We start from the raw sequence: 27,972 nt of genomic DNA on the forward strand, positions 1-27,972 counted from the left end.
CATCGAGGATTCGTGTTAATCCAAGGGGTCTCGGGATCTCTACCCCCCTCCCCAAACTCTGTATCGACCCCTCCACATCATGCACCCGCTCGACCTCGCACTGCCATACCGGACTCACCTGGTCGCAATCCACTTCGAGGGAGCATACCGTCTCCCTCTGTTCCTGAGGGAGGCTACCCCGATGTTCGCCCTGGGTCTCAACACATTTCACCAGCTCAACCCCATTGTCCCTCACTAACTCTATGTGTGTGTACTCATCATTAGTTTCATTTAATTCGTTCCCCTCTTTTTCTTCTATCTCCGTCACCTCATTTATTATTTCCATTAGTTCCTGGCTTTTCGTCTCTGTTAATTTCTCCATCGCCCCTTCAATTTTTCCGTCGTTCCCTCGTGCCTGAGTTTTTTAGTTTCCCCGATAGTTGTGGTGGCGTCTCTCGTCATCCCGACCTCGCCCATCTCCATCGCGGGCCGGACACAATTTGTACTCCATGTTGGTTCGGTCACTCCGCCACGTGGTGTCGCCATTATGCCTTCCACGTCTTTCATACTTGCTTGCAGGCTCAACCCCATGCACTGCATTTCACCCCTGACCTCATCCATTTTGCGCTCCAAATCTTGTATGTTTGCATCCATGCGTCACGCATTCGTTTTTATTTCTTGTTGCAAGTTTTGCGCATTTGCGTTCATCTTTTCATTTGTTGTTCGTACATCCAGCATCAATTGTCTCATCATTTCCCTCATCTGGTCCGTGGGGGAAATTGCACGTGGGGGGGGGAGGGGAGGCGCTCATGCGCCGCCCCAGCCACTCCCAAAGCGACTTCTGGGTTTGGTTGTGGGGGAATGTCTTCGTGCATGGTGGTTTCGTCCTGGGCCATCGGTTCCTTTAAGTCCAAATCTGAACCCACCTGCTCCAGCCCATCTTGGCTTGCCATGTTGCGTAGAGAAGTAAATTTTACTTGCTCGCAATTTGGGGGAAACGGGGGGGGGGGTGGGTTGCTCCCTACACCCCTGATCCGAATCCTGTTAATTTTGTGGAGGCGGAGGGGTTCGAACCCCGCTCCTAAACACCAATTGTTGTGGGGCGGGGTGTCTGTGGCGACCACGACCGCAAGAGGGAGCAGTAGAATAGGCTCCACCGAACACACCAGAATTTAGGTCGTGACTCTCGGATAAGTCTGAAAGGCACGGGTCCCTTACTGGACCATGAATCGCCAATAATTTGACCGCGTGGGGAAGGGGCAATTGCCAGAATTCAACATACCTAATTACCCACGCGGCAAAGCCACCGGGGAATTCACACCCTTGTGGGACCTCGAGCGGAACGAGCCGTTACAGTGCCCGAACCGTGTGTAACCCGAGCAGAGGTTACCAAGGCCTATTGGTCCAAATGAACAATTTACTGCCTCGCTATTTCTCAACACACCGTGCTAAGCCAATGAAAGGAAAACAGAAACGAGCTGGAACGTTTAACAAAAGGGGTATTTATTTTACAAAGAATAATCAGGGAGGGAACACAGAGCAGAGTTAAACCGACTAAAAGGAATGCAGGTATGTACAAGGCACTTAAACAATTCTACTTACAGGACGGCGCCACACACACACACACACACACACACACACACACACACACACACACACACACACACACACACACACACACACACACACACACACACACACACACACATACACACACACGAAATGGACCTCGTGGGTCTCTCTCGGTCAAGCCGGGCCGGGGTACCTGTCCGCTTCGTGCGGCCACACCGACTCCGAGACCATCACGGTGGGACCCAAACCCACGCCTCCAAGTCCACGGCCCACGAACGAGGCCGCTCAACCACGATTACCACTGTCTCAGATCGCTCCAGCCACGACCACACCGTCTGCAGAACGCTCCAGCCACGACCACTCCGTCTGCAGAACGCTCCAGTCACGACCACACCGTCTGCAGAACGCTCCAGCCACGACCACACCGTCTGCAGAACGCTCCAGCCACGACCACACCGTCTGCAGAACACTCCAGCCACGACCACACCGTCTGCAGAACGCTCCAGCCACGACCACACCGTCTGCAGAACGCTCCAGCCACGACCACACCGTCTGCAGAACGCTCCAGCCACGACCACACCGTCTGCAGAACGCTCCAGCCACGACCACACAGTCTGCAGAATGCACTCTTGTCTCTGGAACACTCCTCCAGACAACCACACTCCTCCTCTTGAAGAGGGAGGGGCTTCTTCGCCCCCGCCACTCGCCTCCTGATTGGATGGTGGGTTGTCAGGCGACTCGTGGCGGCCTCCCGATTGGCTGGGGCGCGCGTGTGGTGCTCGCCCTCCGCTCATTGGCTGGAGGAAACGCTTTCTGCTCTTCCTTGGGACGGAGCCTCGATCTGAGGGGTTGGAGGCTCCGCCCGTGCCTTCAGCCGAAAACACGTGGGCAATGGTGACTGGTCGAGTGCAGGACGGCGCGCTGTTGTTGTCGTTGTTGTAGTGGATGTAGTAGTAGTTGCTGTTAAAAGATATAATAAACCTGACGATACAATAATTCGTAGCGCACACATGTAATTCCCATTAGAGAAAGGGGGATTCCAACTGTAAACACATACTTATCGAAATAACTAAGCTGAGGGACTCTGACTGTCTGTGTGCACAAGGTTTCCAAATCCGTAACAATATTCCCTTTTGTGATAAGAGATCAATCTCTTCTTGATTTGAGAAATGTGATTTAAGATTCAGAAAGTTTTTAATATTTGATGCTAAGTTAGATAATGGACTTGCCATAAACTTGTATGTGTCAAAAAATCTGATATGGGTTATGGGGGATGTATGAATTGTTTTTGTGAATGAGATGTATTTTTGTTCCGTGTTAGGTATGGCAGAAATATCCCCAGATATCTTTGAAAGTTCATTTATAAATACATGTGTGTCATTGTGGGCGTTGTGAAGAAAGACAGGAATAAAGTTTGGGGGCTTGTAATTAAGATTACAACGGGAATGAGCTGGACCTCTATATTCACCAGTCAGATGACAATGATCCCTAACTTTGACCTCTCCCTCAATTTTCTCCTCACAAATATGACAGATACTGTTCTTCCTAAATTACTTTTTCTCTCCCTTTGTTATTGACATTGGTTTATCGGTTTTAACCATTATTTCTCTTAGTCTCATACAGTCTTTTTTCCAATCGTCTTACAAACTCCTCTGAGGCATCTTCTCCTCTATAAAGTTATAACTTATTGTATTTATCACCAACAGATGATTTGATATTGTTACGAATTATCCGCCCGCCGACGTGCAAACGACCGCGTTTAACCAAATTGCGGCCGTACGCCCACTGGACAAACAATTCAGTCGCAGCTTTCCAGATCAATGCCGAAAACCAGCCACGGATGTGTTCTTAACCACACCACAACCTTGTCCACACTCTACCCGCGCAACAGGGTCCGATCGCCAAATCTTCAATTTACCTAATTATTCGCGCGGGTAGATTACCGAGAGATTGTACCTCAACGGGACCGCTTGGAAACGAGCCGCTTAAGCAGATAGCTTCCTTTTGGGATAACCGAGCGGGGTATTATCGCGCAGTCCCGTTGGACCCGATTCTATTATCGGTTATTTAAAAACCAACCATATCCCGAGTGCAAGATGGCAATTCAATTGGGGAAAGAGGACACAACGAACAGGTTAACGTTTAAACAAGCACATTTATTTACAATGGCATGTATACAGTGATGCAGTCATGCAATGAATGGGGGGAGCACGCATGCAATTATACAGCCAAACAAAAGCAATGTAAAGGAGCTACGACCGTTTATTTATTCTTTAGTCACATACACAGTTCTACTTATCGGACTCGGCGCCACAACTTTCATACAAAGAAAAGCGAGGAAAACGCCCCTCAAAGAAAAGGGGGTAGACTGTACCTCTCGGGGTCTTTATGACATGGAGTTTTGAGGAACGAAGGAGCTCCAAGAGGCTGCGCGGGTTACCTTCCTCGCTGGGGCGACCCGCGACGTTCCGTCCCCACGGCAGCTAGCGTAACCGCGGCTCGGCCACGGCCTGGTGATTCGGGCCCCAGCCGGCAACGCCTGAGAGGAACGAACAGGTCTTTGCTCTTTCGGAGTTGATGCTCTCTTTAAGAATCCGTCCATCCCTCAGCGATGCTCGGACTGTTCCGAAGCCCGATCACCTCAGACCGTTCGGTGCTGGTTGGCGAGCTCTCTCTGGCTCGCACACGAACACACAGCTCCGCGCGGCACAGCAGGCTTGGCCGTGCTTCCAGCTCGCGTCTCCTCCGCTCTCCTCAGCTTCTCCACCGACTGCAGGCTTCAGGCTCCAGGTGCTCCGAATCCCGACAGACACTCCACAGACTGACTGCGCTTTGTGTTCCGCTCGCCCTTTTATAGGGCCGGAGAGACGAGATCTGATCTCCGCACTCTCAACTCTGACCCCCACTGGCTCCGCCCCTCTCGCTCTCTTGATCCGATTCTCGGACGAAGTTTGCACAGAGCGGACGTGCGCGAAATCACCGACTTGCACGGCGAGCGGACGTGCGCGAGATCACTGACTTGCGCGGCGAGCAAACCCCCGCATCTGCCTGCAGCGATGCCGTTCGATGCGGACTCGCCGTGGCTGGCGCAAAGATGGCGTCGCTTCGGAGATGAAGGTGAGGCGATGTTGTTCGTGTAGATTTAAAACGGGGAGATGTGGATTAGGAGATGGTGAGGAGATGTCATTGTTGTGAAGGCGGTTGTGGAGAGGGTGGTTGGTGGTTGGCGTAGTGGAGAAGGTGGTTGGTGGTTGGCGTGGTGGAGAAGGTGGTTGGTGGTTGGCGTGATGGAGAAGGTGGTTGGTGGTTGGCGTTGTGGTTGATCCAAAATAACGATAGTAAAAGAAAAACGGCTACCTCAAAGATCACAGCCTGGGTGACACGAATAATTTCCATTCGACAACGGTGGGGAAATCTATCTAAACACAGACTTATCGGCATAACTGATCTACGGACCTATATGGTGCTCTGCGAATTTCCACAGCCTTAACAATATAATAACAGAAACCACAAGGAGTATGTTTTTGGTATATATTTGTGGATGATTTATTTGAATTTGGAGAAACAGTATCTATCTTTTCAAGGATACTTTCAAAATCAGCATATATCATAAATGGATGTTTGTTAGATTTGTTGCAATCTTTGAATGATATCTTCTTTCCTACTTTTGGAATATTAATTACAGTTGATTTATGATTACTACAGTATTTTGAATGTTGATTTAATCGTTTTCGAATGAAAGAAGTTGAGACATCTCTTACAGAGATATGTTTTATTTGTTCTATTGAATACTTGTGAGGTGATTAGTCTTGATAAATTCTTGATATAAGCATAATGTGAATTTTTTCCCCGAACTATAACGTAGAAGGTCAATGTGTGTTTCATCATTTTTATAGTTATTTGAAATTTTTAATATTTGAACTTTGTTTGTATCCGTTAATCCATACACATTAACAGATAGATTATTCATTTTCTCAAATTTAGGAATATCTCTCAATGACATTGGAAACTTTAAATCTTTAACATTTAGCGTATTCTCATATTTCTTATAATGTTCAACCCTTTCAGGTTTCCATTGTGGAGGATGTAAGTGAGCAAGAACAGACTATAGAAAACATTTATTATCTTTGTTTTGAATATTAACAAGCGCTTTCTTAAGTTTTATCTCTTTTGGTAAATCAATATAAGAAGAAGCTTTAAGAGGATCTGAGATGTGTATATCTAAAAAGATTCTTTTTGTAATAGCAAATCCACTACCTACTACAGTGTTATCAATATCTTGTTCTTGTCTCTGGAATTCATCGTAAACATCACATCTTACAAAATCTTGAAATGATGTGATAAAGTGAGGGTTTGTCCTCATATAGGAAGTAGTTTCATCACCTTCTCTTACCATATTGAATTCCACTCCAATATAAAACTTAAAAGTTTTCATTTCACTTAATTTGTTTTTAATTACAGTTTCAATGCTTTGTTTAACCATATCAACAGCTTCAATGATTGAAGATGGTCCATGGTCTTCAAAGCGAAACAATATTATTTTTATATGCCCTTTAAATGCCCCATCAGTGTTTTCAATAGAGAATTTAGTGACACCTTCATGACACCTTTAGTGACACCTTTCTTCATTTTTCTTGTGTTTGTGTGATTGAAGGTGTCTACTATTGTTTTTCTTAAGAATATCAATATTACATCGATCACAATGTTTTGTTTCTTGTTCAAATGGAGATATTTGTCTGAAAAAGTTTGAATGTGTGTTTGTTGGTTTGAAGGTGTTTTTTTATAACATTTATATTCATGATTACAAATGTGGCAGTACTTTGTATTCATCATATTTATATCGCAAAACTTTGCTGAAACTAAAATTTTCTTGATGAAAATTCCATTTAATTTATAGGTGAATCTGTGCTTAAAACCATTTTATTCACGATCTTTTTATACTTAATAAATACAATGTATCAAGACACAAAAGAGAAGTTTAAATCAATCTCTACATTTGTAAAAGATACTGAGAAATATGTTGAGGATGTAAAATTGAATAAAGATAAATATAACAACTATTGGATAAAAACAATTATGGCGAATAATATGAGTTCTTCAATTTCCTTCAGTGGAAGGGCTTTTAGTATATCTGGAAGAACATCAATTAAAGTAGCTCTAACAAAAGTTTCTCCTCTCCTTCTGGCAATATATTCAAAACTAGAAAAAGCAATGAAACAAGAAAAAGTATCAAAAAAGAAAAACCTTATGGATGAAGCTTCAGAAAGAAAAGATAAGACCATCTGCAATATGCTTGGAGAAATTTGTATATTTTTCCACAACCCTAAAGATGTAAATCTTGATGAAATAAAGGATGTTAATACATCAGGTGAAATGACATTTTGTCAGTCGTAGTTAAGGACCATTTATAAAATTACCTTTAATATAAAAAAGTAGTAGTTGAATCTGTTAATGAAAAAAGTATATAGGTATAGATGGTAATATTTTTTTCTACTAATTAAATGAGTCATTATTCAACTGAAGATTTTGAAGATTATGACTGATGATAGTAGCTCTGTTGAAACAGAAGACAGTTATGATACCGAGAGTTTGTGTTCAAATGATAGTTATGAAAGTAGTTTTATAGATGATTGTGAAAGCACCAATGAAAGTACCGAAGATGAACTTTGTTTGAAGTAAAGTTTTACTTTTTAAATATGAATAGTATCCTAGATCTTGAGCCTCTTGAATTCCCTCATTCTCCATATGACAAATTTTAGAATTGTCCTGCATGTGATAGAGTGGGATTAAGCACAGAGTCAAAAGCCCATAAACAACGTATGTTGTGTGATTATCTTCTAATTAATGTAAATAAAAAAATATAAAACAAGAACATAACTATTTCAAAATTACATCAAAAATGATTTACTTTCAATATTAACAAGAGAAATGAATGTTAAGTACGAGGGTGATAATTCACCTTTTCTTACAAGAGAAGAGACCGAACAAATGATGGTAATGTTTCATGGATTGATGATTTATATTATTAACGATTGTCATTTTCAGGGAAATATCAACACAAGATATTGTATCAATAAAATAATGGATTATCTTTAAATTAAACCTGAACTTAGGATAAAACATAGTTTCTAAAAAAGCCAATAAAAAATTAAATAACCTGTTTTCCAAATATATAAATGAATGATTTTTTACCCATTTGGGAAAATAAGATAAAATTTAACAACCATAAAAATCTTCCAAATTCATAAAGATGTCTCATAGTTGGTTCAGGTGGATGTGGAATAACCTGCCTGCTTTTAAAGATGCTCCTTACTCCCAACTTTTTAGATTATGATAATTTAATAACTTTTACAAAGTCAAGTTTTCAACCTGAGTATCAACTACTCTCACAAGGTTTTAATGCGGGTCTTCAAAAAGAAGATATAATCGGTTTATTTAAACTTCAAAATGAACTAAATGAGTACAACATTGAAGATATAATACAACTATTTTGCGACACACAGAAATGTAAAAAGAAATCAAAACCGATAACTTTTATTCTTCGTGATAATACGGATGATATACCTTCACCCCAAGATTTGGATAAATCAAAAAAGAACCTCGTTATCTTTGATGATTGTGTTTATGAGAGAAACCAAACGGTAATGGATAGCTACTACACAAGAGGGAGACATTCTTCTTGTAATTGTATTTATCTTAGTTAATCATACTTTCAACTCCCTCGTCGCTCAACAAGAAACAATGCTAATACTTTTATTTTATTCAAGTTAAATTCAGTAGATATAAACAATTTTTGGAGAGACAATTGTTCTACGTTGTGTAGTAAAAACGAATTTGGGGATTATATGAAGCACAAGACTGAAACATATAAATATATTGTTGTGAAACAAGATGAGATATTAAGGGATATATTTTTTATTTCATAAACAATTACATGTGTAAATGGCAACTCTTATTATTAATCTTGTTGGAAAAAAACTTTCATAAAACTAGGCTTTTAAACTGTAAGGATGGTGAAATTGGAATTTTTTTTGAGGAACATTGTATAATTCGTATTATTTCGACAACAACCAGATCAATGAGACCAGGAGAAGTAGAAGGAAAAGATTATTATTTCATTTCAGAACAAGAGCATATGAAATTAAAAGATGAAGGAAATATATTTGAAAAAGTAATTCTGGGTTCAACAAAGTATCTAATATCGATATTGTAAGAGTGAATTGTAAAAAATAAAATATGGTAATATTGGAATATTGGAAACAAAATCTGATGGAATGAAACAAATTATTAAACATCTGAGTGGTAATGGAGTTAAGATTTTATTATTCGGTTTTGATGTTGATGAAAATACTCAACGCAAACATATGAAAAGCAGAGATACAAGTATTAGTGAAGAAGAAATTACAACTCGTATTAATGTTAATGAAGAATTTCATGAAATATTTAAAGAAAAGGATTTATTTGAACACATATACTTTAATGATGAAGAAAAGGAAAATTTCCCTGTTGACCTTTACAATTCAGTGAATTATATTTTCGAATAATTAAATGGATGCAAAAGAAAGAGCAAGAAGATTTAAGGAACATCAAGAGTTGGTTTCAAAAGTTGTAAAACAACAGGAAGACATAAACAAGAAATGCAGACAGAAACCAACGGGTGAAGAAGCATTTGAAAGAAAACAAGAGAAAAATTTTAAACCACTTTAAAAAACTTCAAAACAAAAAATTATAGATGCTTCCACAGTTCTCACAATAGAATATACTCCTAAAAAAAAACTTCAAATGTTAAAAGATTTAAGTCAAACTAGTACATGCCCGTAAAAATAAATAAATAAATAAATAATAATAATAATAAATAAATAAACCACACAGGCCGTTTCTTCGCTCTCGCAAGCCCGTACGTGTGTGACCCGGAAGTTCGATATTATTCGCAGTTACGATTATTCGCAATTTAGTTTTAATACCCAATTATTCAATTAGCGCCAACGTATTTTACCTTTTCGCAATGTCGTGGCAAGGAAAAACAAAAAGAGAAGAGAAGAGAGAAAAAAAATTACTTCCTGGTTCGGAGCATACCAGCACTCTGATGTTCCCGAAATACACCGTCTAATATGAAAACGATCATAACTTGGGCCATTGTGTTTATCTATAAATGCGCATAAGAAATCGAGAAATTATTAGAATACACGAAGTCATCACTCTCTGAAAGCCCGTACGTTGTAACCCGTAATGGGGAACGCGGCTGTGCTTCCCTTCCCTATCGGCCACGCCCACGCAACAACGTGTCTTGCCATTGGTTTGGTAAATAAATGGCCATAACTTGGGAAGTACTTGTCCGATTAATATCAAACCTTGAAAAGGCACATCCTCAGGTCCCCAGCAATATACCTGGCAAGTTTCAATTAGATCGGACCAGTGGTTGGCGAGAAACAGCAGTCACACACACACACACACACACACACACACACACACACACACACACACACACACACAGACACACACACAGACACACACAGAGATTGCTGGAATTATAGATAGATGATGAAGGAAGAATATAGGAGAATTAGAATCTGATGATGAAGGATTATTTCAACAACTGGAAGAGATAAATGAACCCCCTGATTATATTGCGAAGGCTCTTCAAAACAATGAATATTCAGCGGATTCAAAAACCAAAGCAGGACTCATTCCAACAGAACAACCAGCAATATTCCATCTTGTTCAAGAAAAGGGATTGATATTTAATGATGAATTAAGGTTCTTCAGTTCTGCTCAACCCTCTGTCAAACTAACTCCAAGATTAATGTTTCTTATAACAAAAGATGGAAGACAAGGTTCAACTGTGAGGGATGAAACAAAGTATTTTGATAAACCATTGGATATGAAAAATAAGGATGACAGAGTATATATTCATTTGCTGGACTCTTAATTATAGGGTCAATATATCTGGTAAAATTAGGAAGAATGAGGAGAAACATATTATTCAGGCTTTAAGTAGACTTGGTTCAGGTGTTAGTTTTCTTCCAAATGACCCATCACAATTAGTTAATAGACTGTTATTGCTGTGAGATAGTAAGAAGGCTAAAAATAACAATTGTTTAAATGAAGCATCAGCAATTTTAGACCAGTTGATGAACATGAAAATAATTAATAAATGTCAATACAAAGATATTTTATTCCATATTAAATAAGATGAGAAGCACAATCCTTAGTTTTAATTTCACAACAAGCGATCACACATCTTCATTTCCATATCCACTACAACTCGATGCAACAAAAGAATATGAGGCATCTTTATTGTCTATGGAAACTTATAATACCTTGTTTAAAAAGCACAGAGAAAAACAATAAGTTTAGTCATAATCCGGGAAGTGGATACAAAACGATAACAGTTTCACCTGGAGCATATGAGATTTCTCAAATATCTTCCGAAATTGCTCGCCTTGTGAAAGAACAAGATGATGAACCAAAAATATTGTTATAGATATTCAAAAACATACTTAAAAATCAACTATTAAACTTAAAAATAATTACAAAGTTGATTTCACAATTGATAATTCATTTAGAGAGTTATTGGGTTTCTCCTCAAAAAAGATTGAAACTAATGGGACGTTTTACAGTGATAGTCATTCAAATATTCGTGTTAACACCATAAATTCGGTGTTAATCACTATGATTTCATTGATGGTGCTTATAATGATGGAATAAGAACATTTACAATATTTTCATTCAGTGCATACTCAACCCCAATTGGTTATAAATTCAATATGGAACCAAAAAATCTGGTTTATCTTCCTGTGTCTGGAAAAACCATATTCAGAGTAAATTTTAGGATAACTGACCAAGATGATTGCATGATTTCTTTTAATGGAGAAATTATATCCATCAGAATTCACCTATGTGAAGTTTTCCAATAAATAAATACGATGGTCATTGTGAGGAAGCACGAGTTGGGAAAATATAAAATAATTACAGGGGCTGGGATGTTCCTTTCCCCATACTATAAGGGTGAAGGTTTGTATCTTGGGAGAGAATACTATAAACCTAAGACAAAGGGGTGAAGGACATCAATTTAGAAAAAAAAAAAGAGGATGGGATAATTGATACTCCATTGGGTATAGGTTCAACTATTCTTAAACATAAAGACTTACTTGGTTCAACTGCTTCTGCTGTGGGAAATGTAGCAGGTGCTATAAAGAGTATAAAAGATGCCCAAAAGGATTCTCATAAATTACAAGCAATAAAAGAAATTAAGAAAGGCAAAACTCAGTTGTCTCCCCAAGAACGACAGAAAATAATTCAAATACTTGGGTCAAGGTTTCAAAAGTTTTAACATCTTTTTTCCAAAATGAATACAAGTATGGAAGCAATTGATAGTATCTATGATTTGGATGATACCATTGTCATCTCAAACTCTACTAAAAAAGAAGACTACTTCAAGGTAAATACTATAACTGGAACAGACTGGAATACAAGTGGAACAAAAAGTTTTGAAATAAATAATCAACAAACTTATTTGAATCTAGCTGAAAGTTTCTTGTTGTGTAAATTTACATTCTCGAAAGCTATGAATAACACAAACGCTACACTCATAAATGATTTCTTCTGGAAAATATTTGAAAGTGTTCATTTGCATATTGGAATACAAGTAGTTGAACCGGTTGATTATTTCTCTGCTACATCTGAAATGATGAAATTTACACGATATTAATTTAGTGATAGAATGGGAAAGGGAGCTGTCAAAGGTTTTATTCCTGATATGGCAACGGGAACAAACACAGACCATGGATATAGTCACAGAAAAGGAATGTATAATGATGATACAAAAGCAGGTAATAGTTTTACTGTGGCAATTCCTCTTAAACGTATTGTTACGGAAATGGCCCTTCTTGGACTACTAAATATAGGATTAGCTCAGATCCCCCATTAAATGCATGTTTAGCTAGGTTGTATGGTAAAATGGACGTTACATGTGTGTCGGGAGGTGTAAGAGGCTGTTTTGTTGTTCGTACAGTGCTGCTGTGCCAAGGGCTCCCTCTTTTTCCTCCCCTCTACGGACAATAGGCCCCGCCCAGTCGGCTGAGAGGGTGTGGCCAAAAAGAGGAAGTGAAGCGAAGGGGAGGAGTTTGTCGGCTTCGCAGAGAGAGGCGTGCTTGTGTGTAAAAGGAGCGAACGAAAGAGAAACGAGAGAGAAAAGGAGTTCTCAGTTTGGAAAATTGTCGGGTTTTCGAGAGGGTGCTCGTGTGTCTAAGGAGCGAACGAAAGAGAAAAGAGAGAGAAAAGGAGTTCTCAGTTTGGAAAACGCTCGGGTTTTCGAGGCGCGCTCGTGGCTTCGAAGCGAGCGAACGAAGGAGGCGCAGTGTTGGATCTGCCGGGAGAGACGCTGAACCTGCCTGCACGTCGAGGATTCTGCAGTGAGAGACGGCAGCCGGCTTTGAGAGGCGAGCGTGGAAAAGGAAAGAAAAGGTGATTCGACAAAGAGAGAAACGGAGAGGACGGAGTTGGGAAGTCGGGCTTCGAGGCGGGAAGGTGGGAGAGGAGACGAAGGAGCCTCTGACGGTCCCTGCTCACACCAACGGCTCGACACGTTCGCCGATCCGCTTGCCGGAACCCGGCACCTCGATTTGGCCCTTGTCTGGAGAACAGGCCAGGCCTGGATTTGTACGCTGGACCTTGAGAGAAATCAGCTGAGGCCCATCGTCGACCTTACGTGGGGTCAGAGCACGCGGACACCGCGTGCGGTGCGGAAAGGAAAGAGTGCGGCGCCGCCATCTTCCCACGCGGCGCGTTCAAGCTGGGGCTCGAATCCGTGGGCATCCGCCTGTTGCGAGTGACAATCGTGCTTTTGACACTGTCCTCTCGTCCATGAGACATCAGCAAGTACTCTGTCTTGCATGCATGCTGTCTGTCTTTGTCTGCAAGTGTTGTACAAGGCATATCTCGGTAGGAACCCCCTCGAAACCTGTAGTCCGTGGTTCCCTAGTTAAGAACGGGTTGAAGATTGTTAATAAAAACATTGTCATGAATCTTTCTTGTGTTGTTTCCCCGATGTTCCCCAATAAATCTGGTTGGTTCATATGAAGTTGCCGCTATGAATTAATTTGTGTTGCGTCGAGGAACGATCCGTTCGATTGGCATATAAAACCAAAATGGTTACAGACTGGCAGAAAACGCTCAGCATCTGTCACAACCAGTCTGTAACCGGGGTTCTATTTCCCCAACTGGTAAGGTACAAGGATTACGTTGGTATTGCGATTGAAGACGCGTGACCCGAGGCCTGTGCTGAGCCGGCCGGCGTTATAAACCCCGGCGGTGGTGAGGGTGGCGCCAAGAGTCGGGCGAGAATCCCGCCACCCCGGATCAGTAACAGTATATTTGGATTTTGTGATCATGATAAAGTTGTGTCTGGTCTTAAAATGAGATTTCAACTGCAAAGGAATGATAATGAAAAATAGATTGCTTTTTGGCATTGCTTATGCTTTTGCTGCTCAGAATAAATTTGTTATTGATGAAATTAGTTGGTATATTTGTGAATATACTCCTAATCGTAAAACAGAAGAGATATTGAATAGAAGACTTCACTCAAAGAAACCACTCAATGTATCATACCTTAAAAGAAGATGTCAACATGTTAAACTGAACCAAACCACTTACACGTGTAACTTGGGTGTTCTGGAAGGAAAGCCACGATACCTGTGGCTCATTGTTTTTTTTAAACCAGATGGTGATACTGCTGCTGATGAGAATAAGGCGTTGAGTGATAATGCTCAGGTGAAACAACTTCGCGTTTCTCAAGATGGAACATTTTATCCACGAGATAGATTGGAAATTAATTGGGGAAAAAATAATTATGCTGAAGCATATAAGTCTTACCAAAAGGTGTGTGAAAGCAATGGAAATATAGAACCCATTTTGGATATGACAGCATTTAAAATCCTGTATACAATCTATGCAATTGACCTGAGTGCTCAAAAGGAAACTATAAAGTTTAATCGAGTGGATACTTCCCTATACATTGAAAGAGGAGAGAGTGAAGAACTTGATACATATTGTTTGCTTTTGGAAGAAACAGAATTACAGATTAATACAGATAATGGTGTTATGATTGGTCTCACATAATTTGTTGATAAATAAATGAGTAGTGAAGTGCCAACTGGGGTATATGTTAATCAAATCAATCTTCATAAACTATCATCTTGTATTCAAAATCAAAAGCCTTGAATGATTAATGTTAATACAATTCAGAGAAAAGGAGCAGTAAGAATTGATGTTTTGCTCACAAGAGAACAAGTGAAAATCTTGAACAATACTGGCTCACTTAAAATTAAAATGTCAAAACCAATGTTGAAGAAATATTCAATAAGAGAGACGAGTGGAGGATTTCTCCCATTTCTAATTCCTTTATTTGCTGGTTTAAGTGCAGCTAGAGCATTGACGGGTGGTATTTCAGCAGCGGTGAAAACTGCCAACAAAAGGAAGGCTCAATTCCGGCCTCAAAAAGAGTTGGAAAGACATAACAAAGAGTTGGAGAAACAAATTAGTGGAAGTGGTGTAATTCTAGATTTTGCTGAAGAACTTGAAAGTGCCTGATAAAGCAAGATTGTTGGTTGGAGATATGCTTTCTTCTATTGCACAAGCAGGTGTAAAATTAACTAAAAGGGGTAATGGATTATATCTTTCTCATCGATAAATGATCATTGATGAGTGGTTTAAACAATTTGGAAAGAATAAAACATCAAATTTAGAACTTGTCAAATATTGTAAGAAATTAAAAATTCATAATGTGATTATTTGTATGAGAGATGAATTACCAAACGTGTCTCAACATACAAAGAATATTATTATGAACTTTGAAGATAATAATGGGAACAGTTCTCATTGGGTTTGTATTTTTAATAGTCAAGACAAATATTATTTTGATAGTTGTGGTCTTCAACCACCTGTTGAAGTAATTATATTCTTCCAGAATGGTGTTAAAGTCCAAGAATTAAATTCCAAGTGTTGTCACTTTTGTCTATGAGACATCTTTGTGAGATTAGGTGTGTGTGGAGTGCCTGTGAACGAATGCTGTGAGCCCACAGTCCAGACTACAGCACTGAGATAAATCATAAACTTCGCATCATAAACTCAAATCCTCTAAGTCCCCCTAACCTACACTAACTTGGTTAAGAGACTCCTACCGACAGCTCTGAGATAAATCAATTATCTTCAGGTTACATCATACATACATTTCAACTCAACAAAATAATTTTTTTCATGATATTATTTTTAATCTAATATAAATGACATGTTGGAAAAGATGGTTCTATCTTTGTTGTATCCTAAGAACTGGATATTGATTTATCAAATTATTACACAAAGGCACAGGCTGAACGACAGAAATATAGTATAGCAAAAAATAATAACATGAAAAATGCTCATGAATTAATAAATTATCCAAGCCCGACTGATGCGAATGCCTTGGTGAGATTACGTGATTTATCACAATATATATCCTTAAATAAAACAGCTGTGTATTCCAAAGATACAGAAGTGTTGATTTTATCTCTGGGTCATACACAATTCACAGTTCCAATTAAAATAAAGTTTTTATAAAGAAGGGCATATCGTTTGAGAATAGGACAATGGGGAAGTAATATGAATGATTTAGGGTATAATTGGTCATTTAAAATTAACCTCGAAGACCTGGAACAATTAAATCAGTCTCATAAGGAAGAATATTATCCACTTGGTGCCGAGAATGAGTTTTGTGGAAGCACGATTCGCAAACCAAAAATAAAAGAATTTAATAAGGGTAAAATCAATAATGGTTTTGCCATAGTTTATATCATGAAAACACAAAGAACAGGATTATATATAATAAGTTAGGGAATACAAACTGATTTAACTCTGGGAAGATGGGGAGGTATTTCCTGTCATTATATTAATCTATCATATATTTCTGATACATAAATGACAGCAAGAAGGCTTCAAGAAAATTATCATTTCTGTGTCCAAGCATACTTTCAAGCAAAGAGTATTCGGTATTTTAAGAAATATGTTCGACAACATAAGAATAGGGTATTTCAAATAAAAGATTGGCTTTATACAGATACTAATAAACCAACAACTTTGGATTTAACTAAAATGTTCAACAATGAAATAATTTTAAAGTTGAGAAAACAAAAGGCTCTTTTAGAAATTCAAAAGAAATTTTATTGGTTTCCTGTTGTAAAAAAAATATATTTTGGATGCAGGAATATCAAGAAATCCAGATGAATATATGTATGATAGTCTATGGGGTGAAAGTTGTTCTAAGGTTGAAAGGGTTGATGAGATAGATAAAATGGAACATGTAAAAATATTAAATGAAGAGGAAATTTGGGAAAGGTTGGAGAAATTAAAACAAGAATTTTCAAAGATTTATATAATGATTAAAACGAGTGTTTTGGGTGAAGAAGTAAAGACTTTGAAATTAGCAAAGTTGAATGATGAATATTTTGAGAAGGCAACGGCCTTAAATGAGGGAATCGATGTTGATACAACCTTTATGGTTGATAAGGTGCAAAGTGAAGTAGAAGTAAAAGAAAAATTGAGAAAATTAGATGAAGAATTTTCAAGGTGAGATATGAAGATTAAATCAGTGCTTTTGGTAAAGAAGAAAAAAACCTCAAAATTAGATAAGTTGAATGAGGACTATTTTAATAAGGTGGTTGCTATAAGGAAGGGAAAATATATAGATATAACTTTCACAGTTGACTTTAATCCTAAATAAATGAAAAGAAAATCTGAAAGTTGTTCTTAAAGTGATTATGGTATTAAGGGTTGTATTTCAAATGATGATAGAAAAATACCCCCGAGAGGGAGTGCCGGTCATCTCTGCCAGAGGTCGAAAGTAACTCTGTGCCAGACTGGAATAGGGGCAGTTCATAAAGTACGTACGCTCTACTTCCGGATTTCAAAACCACCCACCCCACTCTGTATGCAGGCTAGTGACCACCCACTCACCCCCCTCATACATCGCTAATCGCTTGCAAAGCCAGCAGTTCCTTATGAACTGATGTTTGTAAGCCATGACAATGCAGTCCCTCGCGGTGTAATTTACCTTTTTCTTTTAATATCACAGCACGTCATTTATGAAAATAAAAGTACAAATTGACATTCAAAACAATGTTGATGTCATAAATGAAAGTAAGTGTGCATATAAACTTGTGTTCCATTGTTTTAGTTAAATCTGACAAAAGCTTCAAATGTAATATTTGTCTCAGAGAGTCCCGGTTCTTAATTTTTTAATACTTTTATTTTTGTATGTACGTACTTTATGAACGGCCCATACGGGGAATCAGAACGAAGTTTGAAGGGCTATAAAATCGGACCGAGAGCAAATTTCAAAAAATGGCTCGTGTTGTTCTAGATAATAGTCCATAGTATCTCAATCACTAATAACATTTGATCTCTCTTGATAAATGAGGGAGGAGATACGATATGAAATCGACCATTTTTTCCAAATTTGACAGCCTCGTGACGTTGACCTCGACCTTGGACGACCTTGAAAGTTATATCGTTGTGCATGTCTCATCGACTTCTATCCATTCCACTATTGGTTATTTGTCTCCACTCGGTTTGATTGTGGACGTACGGACAGACTTCGAGACTGGGGTTATTAGGTCATCTCTACTGAGATAATAGAGATGACCTAAAAATCAAAAGTATTTTCTCATGTAAGCCTGTTAATATTTCTCATAAATAAATGAGTTATTGTCTCAAATGTAAAAAGAAAACTAAAACTAAAAATATCTCGTATGTTAAAAGTAAAAATAATAGAGTTTATCAAAAGGGGATATGTTTAGTGTGTGGCTCTAAAAAGTGTCAATTCATTTATAAGCAAAAAAGTGGGGGAGATATACAAAAGTTTTTATCAGGAAGTAAATTTACAACAACTGGAATATCAGGGGAATTACATCTACCAGGGTATTCTTTCTGTGGTCTGGGCACAAACTTGGATAAAAGATTAGATGAAGCTAACAATCCTAAACCATGGAGCAAACCTATCAATAGGGTTGATGAAGTGTGTAAGAAGCATGCTATTGATTATGGGAATGGTACGACGTTGGAAGAAAAACATGAAGCTGATAGAGAAATGTTGTACAATTTGTCTTTGATACGAAATCCAACGCCAAGAGAAAAAGTCCATAGGTTTTAGTGAAAAAGATGATAAGTGTGAAGCTGAGGTTGGCACTTGGGCTTGGAAATTCAAAAAAAACTTAGAGGCTCTCATGATGTCATGAAGATTGAGGAGCAATTAGCTGATGAATTACAAAAACCAATAATCACAAAGTCTAATAGAAGGAAGATTTATTCCAAGGAAGATGATTATATCTGGTCCACTGATTTGATTGAACTCAATAATGATAAGGGGTACAAGTATGCTTTAACCATTATTGATTTGAGGAGTAGATATGCATGGGTTGTCCCTTTGAAAAACAAAACAGGTACTCATGTTAGCCTTTCAACAGATATTTAATAAAAGCAAGAGAAAACCTAAAAAATTGTGGACTGATGAGGGTACAGAGTTCGACAACAAAACATTTATGAATTTTCTATAAAATAACAGTATTACATTATACAGTACCTTTAATGAAGGAAAAGCAGTTGTTATTGAGCGTTTCAATCGCACTTTTAAAGAGAGACTATATAAAAAAATTCACTCAACTCGGTTCTCAACAATGGTTATCTTTAATTCAGGACATTGTAGATAAGTACAATGACACGATTCACACCTCAACAAAGACGAAGCCATCAGAAACATTTACAAAATTAGAATATAAAAAAGAGATTAATGTCATAAAGCCTAAGTTTAAAGTTTGTGATATAGTAAGAATATACAGGTGGAAATGTCATTTTGAAAAAGGTTATACTAAGCAATGGACAAATTAACTTTTTAAAATTGTTTATGTAATCGGGAGTTCCTTGGACTTACAAAATATTATGTGATTTAGAGGGGGAAAAGATATTAGGTTCATTTTATTCACAGGTTATTACAAAAAACAAAACTAAGCAGATAATACTCATGGGAGCAAGAGGTTTTCACAATCCTCTACTGATACACCTCTGTGTAGTATTGGCGTGGGTATCTGCTGAGGTATCAAATTAAAAATAATAATAATAATAAATAAACAATACTATGTATAATATGTTTGTGTGTAAAGGGGGATGTTCTTAGATCTGTGAACCCCAAACACAGAATCCTCAACTGAATAGTCAAGGCTTAACGTGTGTGTGTGTGTGTGTGTGTGTGTGTGTGTGTGTGTGTGTGTGTGTGTGTGTGTGTGTGTGTGTGTGTGTGTGTGTGTGTGTGTGTGTGTGTGTGTGAGAGAGAGAGAGAGAGAGAGAGAGAGAGAGAGAGAGAGAGAGAGAGAGAGAGAGAGAGAGAGAGAGAGAGAGAGTGAGAGAGTGAGAGAGTGACAGAGAGTGACAGAGAGTGACAGAGAGTGACAGAGAGTGACAGAGAGTGACAGAGAGTGACAGAGAGTGACAGAGAGTGACAGAGAGACAGAGAGAGCATAATCAACCTAAACCCTCACATTCAAAATCCTACCTCCAACCCAACCCAACGCTAACCCACCCCAACCCTAACGCTCACATTCAAAATCCCACCCCCAACACAACCATAACCCAACATAATATCTTTTTTAAATACATATTTCAACAATATATTTTTTAATGTTTTTTTTTCTCTTCTTCCAATTCTGTCTTTTAAGGCTTTCAGGTTTGATGAAGTATTAAGGGGGAGTAAGAACTTTCCAGCACCTTCTTCCCAGAACTTTCTTGATATTGCTCTCATCAAGCACCATCCAACAAAGAACCACATAAATAGGTTTACATCCCCAAGAGTCTTCTTGGTAATAACCACATTCCTGTTGAGTCTCCAAGATATGTACACATTGTGAGTTATCAAGCCAGAACCCACATTTCAAGTCCCCAAAATAAAACCAACTTAAAAAGTCTCCAAGGGATAACTCATTTCCTGATTTTTGTCAAAATTTGTGAGTCTCCAAGGTAGGTTTCATATTTAGAACCATCTTGGCAGAACCCTTTTCCCGAGTCTCCAAGTAGTTATTTAAACCATCAAGGCAGAACTCATTTACTGATTTTTCCAAAATTTGCGAGGTCTCTGAGGTAGGTTTCATATTTAAAACCACCAAGGATAACTAATTTTCTAAATTTTTCAAAATTTGTAAGTCTCCAAAGTGAAACTTATATTCTGGCTCATCAAGGCATAACTTGTTCAGTGGGTATTGTCTTGATAACTCACAATGAGTACCATCGATGTAAAACTCTTTTTCAGGATTTTGCGGGTCTCCAAGGTATAACTCTTTGGCTGGGTCATCAAGGTAGAGCTCGTTCTGTGGGTCTTGGTCGCTCATAAGGTCTTCAACCAAACCAACAATTTCACCCCAAGTTGTGGCAAAAGCAGTATTTTCATTTTTCATCTCAGATACAATTTCCTGGGAGAGAAAATAACAATGAATTAATTTAATGCAAGATTATTATGTGTATAAATTAATCTGTAAATATTAAAAGAAAATCTTACCTCAATAGATAAGAGGTTTGAATCCAGTTCATCAACTTGAAGGTTTAGTTCCATACAAGTAGTAGAACTCCAAAGAACTCCAAAGTCATCCCACTCAAGCTCAGCACAGCAGTCCATTCTCAGTAAAAGTTAAAATATGTTTAAATTCAGTCTGGGTTTCAAGCCTTTAAATAAGAACAAGTCTGAAGACGACGATGGTTCACGAGCGGTATTTGACGATGTAGATTGTTTCAGAAGTCAAGAATGAGACAATGTGATAATGTTTGACCAAGTTATGAAAATGATCAACATGATGTGGTACGAGTGACAGGTTATTAGCTGCAAAATGTCGAAAACCCGGTTTCGTTCAACAACTTTAAAAATTTGACCTTTGCATAACCTTTAAAGGTCACAAAACATTGTTGTGGACATTAAAATAAGGAAACAGGATACGTGCTATAGCTTATTGGAGTTAATTCGTCGAAGAGGGTCGAAAACCCGGTTCGATTCCCACAACTTTGAAAATTAGACCTTTGTGAACTTTAAAGGTCAAAGGTCAAGGATTATGACCTTTGGTGCAAAACTTCCTCTGGAACATTCCAGGAACAATATAACGTCATATAGGCTATATGGCATTTCGCACTCCTCGGATTAACCAGACTTTGATGAAATCAGCGTAAAAACAAATTTGAAGGGGGCGCCACGGGCAAGGTGTTCGAGATAGAGCAAAATGGTTTCAAGACTTTCAGTGGGGAATGACCTCAAGATTATGCATAAAAAATATTGTCATCCTAGCTCTCAAAGTTTGGGCGGTCGTATGATTTTTATGTCAAAATTCGCAATTTTCTAAGTTCGTGACCTTGTGACCTTGACCGTGGGACGAAAATGAAAAATCGAGCTCCGTGGGGCTATGCAGGTGCCATTGGGCTAACCAAATACCGAAACCCCTGTCAGATTCGACAAACCCCCTAGGAGAAGATGCAAATTGAAATCGGCTACCCCCTAAAAACACATGTTTTGTTCGTGACCTTGTGACTTTGACCTTGGCACGAAAATGAAAAATCGAGCTCCGTGGGGCTATGCAGGTGCCATTGGGCTAACCAAATACCAAAACCCCTGCCACATTCGACAAACCCCTCGGAGAAGATGGATTTTGATGTCAAAATTCGCAATTTTCTACGTTCGTGACCTTGTGACCTTGACATTTGGGACGAAAATGAAAAAAAAAATCGAGCTGCGTGGGGCTATGCAGGTGCCATTGGGCTAACCAAATACCAAAACCCCTGTCAGATTCGACAAACCCCCTTGGAGAAGTTGCAAATTGAAATCGGCTACCCCCGAAAAACATGTTTTTTTGGGCCTGGCTCTGCCCATAATGGGCACACCATGCCCATTCTCAGGAAAACACAACTAGATCATGATATAAGCCTCCCACCAAAATTTTATCAGGATCGGATCAAAACCCACGGAGCTATGCTTGGGACAGACAGACGGACAAGCGGGTAGGCGGACATGGATAGTCGATCAAGTCGAATTTAGTTGTTTTGCAGCCGTTACTAGCCAAGAAAAGCATCCATAGCAACGGTTCTTTCTCACACATAACTAGGACATACCATGAACCTACCATACCAGTTTCATGTATATCTGACTCATAGTCTCTGAGATATAACGAACTTCGTTTTTTTATTGTTTTTGACCAGGGTTCATTCAAAGTCTATCTTCTCCGACAGTTTTCATAGGATCCGGCTGGAAATTTTTGACAATATGGCTGAATGTACTGCCCACAGTCGCTCGTGGCCTGATTTTTGAAAAAATTAATTTTTGAGATTTTCTTGAAAATTTCAAAGGTCCGTTGCAAGGCAATGGATGGGTCCATAGCAACGGTTCTCATTTGCACACAACTAGGTAATGGTATGAACCTACCAACCAAGTTTCATCGAAATCACCATTGTATTAACGGAGCACTGGACCGAACAGACATACATACAGACAAGCCTGTAGGTGACATGGCTGCTCGCTCGAGATGGAAAGCTGGCCGACGCGACGAGCCGATATTCATATTCATGTACATGCTATCAATCAATTTAGCACAATAAATATGATTATCACAGCCCTTTTAGTTTGTGCCCAGAAACCCGCCTTGTGAAATTTCAGGCATGTTTCCAAAGAGACTCTAACAAATGGCAGCCCTGGTAATTCCATTTATGTATTCGCTAAAGATTTTATTTTTTTATATGATGCTGTAAGACATTCTCCTTGGGCACGAAAAAACAGGTCCTTCGGAGGTCCAATTTTGGAGGTATTGTTTTTTTGTACAGTCCACAATAAGTGTACGATGTACGATAAAGTATTTTAGCTGTTGCTAAGCAACGGAGGTGTACATAGCAACCATTCATTTTTGTGTACATGCTAGCCACATTGTAACACATTTCACCCAAGTTTCATCAAAATCAGACTCTTTCTCTTAGAGATATTCGCAATTAACCGTTTCTGAAATGTTCGACATGCACTCGCCCAAAACCTATCTCCTCCTCCAAATTGGCATGAAGGGAGCGAGATAGATTGCGCACAGAACTCTAAGCTTCGATTTTTTTTTTTTGACCACTTTAAAGGGCCATTGCTCGGGCCCAGGGTCCCATATTCGAAAGCACACGATTCCCAGAAATATTGGTCCTACCTACCAAATTTCATTGGAATCGGTTGAGTGGTTTAGCCCCGAGGCTTGACCAAAGTTTCACGGACAGACAGACAGATGGAAATGTCCAGAATAAGGGCGCTCTCGAGCGAGCAGCCAATAAGGGTGCTCTAAGAGCAGCCAACAGCCAGACAAACATATCGACGGAAATACTGACAATAAGGGTAGAAAAAAATTTTCTGAAATTTTTTTTTTAATAGACTACATCGATGACCCAATAGATTGACAACCCGACAGACAGACACACACCAATAACGAATATAGTGGTCACTTATTTTTTCGTGAAAAATATTTTTTTGTGAACCAATGACTGCTGGGTGTGGTTTCCTTTGGAAATTCCCTGGGCAAGCCTTGTGAGTCAGAGCTTAACTGGAAATGATGTAAGAGTGGGTGGTCCTTACAAAAGTGGGTGGAACCTATAAAATGGGCGTGGCTTCGGGAAAGTGGGTGTGGTTTATGAAAACTGGGCGTGGTTTATGAAAAATGATATGTGGCTCAGGTGGTGGTCAGATAAGAGCATTAAGAGAAGTTTATCATTTTATCTCTGCTCAACAAAGATACTTAAACCAAGAACCAAGTTCCAAGTTATTCTTTGTGAATATACTCGATAGAAATGAATGTTACAAGAAAATGAAGTTATTCCCTAAAGTAGAACATGGACCAATATTTGTTGGTTCGCTCTGAGTATAATGAAAATCTGAAAGGACTGTGATTATATTGGGGGGAAGAAGTGCTTTAATTAGTAAGTCTCAATTTTTCATTTGCTTGTATGGGAGGAAAGGGGATAGGTGGGGAGGAAGTGAGTCTCCCATTTTCACCTTTTGGGGCTTGGGTCAGTTTTTCCCTTTTTCCCATTCATTTGAATGGGTGTCCCAAAAGCAACATTTATCATCTACTCACCTGGTATTAATTAAACAGCTGAGTAGGATTTGAACTCAGGACCCGAGGATCCAAAGCCCGCCACCCTTATCATTAAGCCAACACCAAGCCTACGGGTTGAAATCCCGCCACAGCTAAAAACTGTCATCCTGATATTTCACAGGTTGGACGATTCATCCATGTGTGTCCCGTCTTTCGGATGGACATTAAATGGGTGTCCCATCTGCCAGCATTAGTTGGTGGACATTAATTTTCCCACAGTGCCCTTCACGAAGAGCAGGTGAGTTATCACCAGCACCCTGAACAAGTTACAAATTCCTGCCTGAACCTACAGATTGCATCAGTGGCACATCACACCCTCAGCCAACAATGCTACCCCACAGCCTTGTGCTGCATATGAAAGAAGACTGTAAATGGAACCCAGACTACCTGGGTATAAAAACCAGGAATCCTAACCAATAGACCCTATGGGATCACTGACTTCCACAGCTTCAAGGGGGTGTGGGTCACATTGACGTTTTTCAGGCAACATTATTATCCCATAAGAAGTTACATTTAGGATAGGACATTTGAGCGTCCACCACGAAATGTAGTGGATCGTGGTTGACTCTTAAATGCCCTCAGGATAATGTGCCTCTACAGTTAGCCAATGAACCAAAGGATTATGCCGAAGGAACCTGGGCCTTGTTGAAGTTCATGGTGGCGATCTCAATTGCCCTGCGGTTCTCCATTTCCATCCTGGTCAGGTCCAAGCATCTCTGGCTCATCATCAACAGAGATTGATCATACAGGTCATCTGTGGCAGCAGAGAAGGAAGAAAGACTATCTTGGTTGAATTTAGAGTTAAGATGTGTATTTGATTGCAAAAAGAAACGTACCTTCATCGACATACAAATGAGCCTGCATGGTCCTATCCAAGCTACTAAACCTGCAGTTATACCGAGAATACTTCTGAGGTTTGCAAATATACATACTTGACAACCAGGTCTATATCGGCCTGAGTACATATTCAAACAGGGCTCAGTCAGGTGTAAATCATTGCCAACAGATGTGTGTAATGGTGCTTTGCAAACCGATGTTTCGCAACTTCTCAGCAATTTCTCTCCTCTCTCGTTGCAGGGATTCACACCAGGCTCGCATCTGCTGCTTCTGCTCCTGCTTGCGCTGCATCCACTTTGGATCATCACCAGCCATTTCTCGTAGACCAGACACGCCACCCATGTCCTTTTCTTCAGACCCCCAGTCATTTTCCTGTTTCCTTATGGTCGCTAGAGCCTGCTGGTGGGCCCAGTCTTCCTTCAAGGTGTCGAGCACATCACGTTCTATCTCCTTCTGCTTTTGCTCACGAAGCAGACCAATTTGAGCACTCCTGAGGGTTTCAGCAGCTGCAGGGGTATGGGAGGAGATGAGAAGCTTGGGGAAACTTTGAGGTTGTTTTATATGGTGTGGGATAATATCGTATTTAATTGGTTCACGAAAAAAATAAGTGACCACTATATACGTTATTGTTGTGTGTCTGAATGTATGTCTGTCTGTCTGTATGTCTGTCTGTCTGTCTGTCCCGAGCATAGCTCCGTGGGTTTTGATCCGATCCTGATAAAATTTTGGTGGGAGGTTGATATCATGATCTAGTTGGGTTTTCCTGAAAATGGGCGTGGTGCGCCCATTATGGGTGGAGCCAAGCCCAAAGAACGTGTTTTTAGGGGGTAGCCGATTTCCATTTGCATCTTCTCTTACGGGGTTTGTCGAATTTGACAGGGGTTTCGGTATTTGTTTAGCCCAATGGCACCTACATAGCCCCACGGAACTCGATTTTTCATTTTCGTCTCAAGGCCACAAGGTCAAGAACTTAGAAATTGCGAATTTTGACAGAAAAAATTTCTTCTCCGAGGGGTTTGTCGAATCTGGCAGGGGTTTCAGTATTTGGTTAGCCCAATGACACTTGCATAGCCCCAGAGAGCTCGCTTTTTCATTTTCGTCCCAAGCCCACAAGGTCACGAACTTAGAAAATTGCGAATTGTGTTTTTAGGGGGTAGCCAATTTCAATTTGCATCTTCTCCTAGGGGGGTTGTCGAATATGGCAGGGGTATCGGTATTTGGTTAGCCCAATGGCACCTGCATAGCCCCACGGAGCTCGATTTTTAATTTTCGTCCCAAGGTCAAGGTCACAAGGTCACAAACTTAGAAAATTGCGAATTTTGACATAAAAATTCTTCTCCGAGGGGTTTGTCTAATCTGGCAGGGTTTTGGTATTTGGTTAGCCCGATGGCACCTGCATCGCCCCACGGAGCTCGATTTTTCATTTTCGTCACAAGGTCAAGGTCACAAGGTCACGAACTTAGAAAATTTCGAATTTTGACATAAAAATCATACGACCGCCCAAACTTTGAGAGCAAGGATGACAATATTTTTTATGCATAATCTTGAGGTCATTCCCCACCTAAAGTCTTGAAACCATTTTGCTCTATCTCGAACACCTTGCCCGTGGCACCCCCTTCAAGTTTGTTTTTACGCTGATTTCATCAAAGTATGGATAATCCGAGGAGTGCGAAATGCCATATAGCCTATATGACGTTATATTGTTCCTGGAATGTTACAGAGGAAGTTTTGCACCAAAGGTCATAATCCTTGACCTTTGATCTTTAAAGTTCACAAAGGTCAAATTTTCAAAGTTGTGGGAATCAAACTGGGTTTTCGACCTTCTTCGACGAACTAACTCCATTAAGCTATAGCACGTATCCTGTTTCCTTATTTTAATGTCCACAACATTGTTTTGTGACCTTTAAAGGTTATGCAGAGGTCAAATTTTTTTAAGTTGTTGAACGAAACCGGGTTTTCGACATTTTGCAGCTAATAACCTGTCACTCGTACCACATCATGTTGATCATTTTCATAACTTGGTCAAAAATTATCACATTGTCTCATCCTTGACTTCTGAAACAAGCTACATCGTCAAATACCGCTCGTGAACTATCGTCGTCTTCAGACTTGTTATATCATTATTTTTTATGCATACAGAGTCGAGGCTCGTGGAAGAACAAGAATGCAGAATGCATCGGACTTGACAACAAAAGAAACAGCAGAAAGACAAGGGGGAAATGCCAACAGCAGGGCCGAGGGAGAAAAGAGACAGAGACGGACAAACAAGGGATATGTGTAACGATGAGGGGGTAGGGGAGAATGCAGGAGGACAACATGGTTACAGAAGCAAAAAAATTGGGGGGGAGGGTTAGCGGGCGTGTGTATATATTGTTACGGCTGTGGAAATTCGTATTACACCATAAAGGGCCCGCAG

General features: G+C 39.6%; 1 protein-coding gene across 4 annotated transcripts in view; it reads right to left on the reverse strand.

Moving 5' to 3' along the window:
• LOC147008759 (RIB43A-like with coiled-coils protein 2) overlaps positions 1–27,972 on the reverse strand; it is a 77,421-nt gene that overhangs the window by 16,725 nt on the left and 32,724 nt on the right. For all 4 annotated transcript variants that reach the window (XM_085863478.1, XM_085863480.1, XM_085863477.1 and 1 more), the window contains exons 3-4: positions 25,751–26,062; positions 25,355–25,473 (exon numbers count right to left, since the gene is read on the reverse strand). In XM_085863478.1, the coding sequence (XP_085719604.1) occupies positions 25,355–25,473; positions 25,751–26,062 (431 nt within the window). The remainder of the gene's footprint in view (positions 1–25,354; positions 25,474–25,750; positions 26,063–27,972) is intronic.

The sequence above is a fragment of the Eptatretus burgeri genome, chromosome 18 (genome assembly GCF_056783735.1).
Source record: "Eptatretus burgeri isolate ZD-2024b chromosome 18, Ebu_testis_v1, whole genome shotgun sequence".
NCBI classification, from domain to species: domain Eukaryota; kingdom Metazoa; phylum Chordata; class Myxini; order Myxiniformes; family Myxinidae; genus Eptatretus; species Eptatretus burgeri.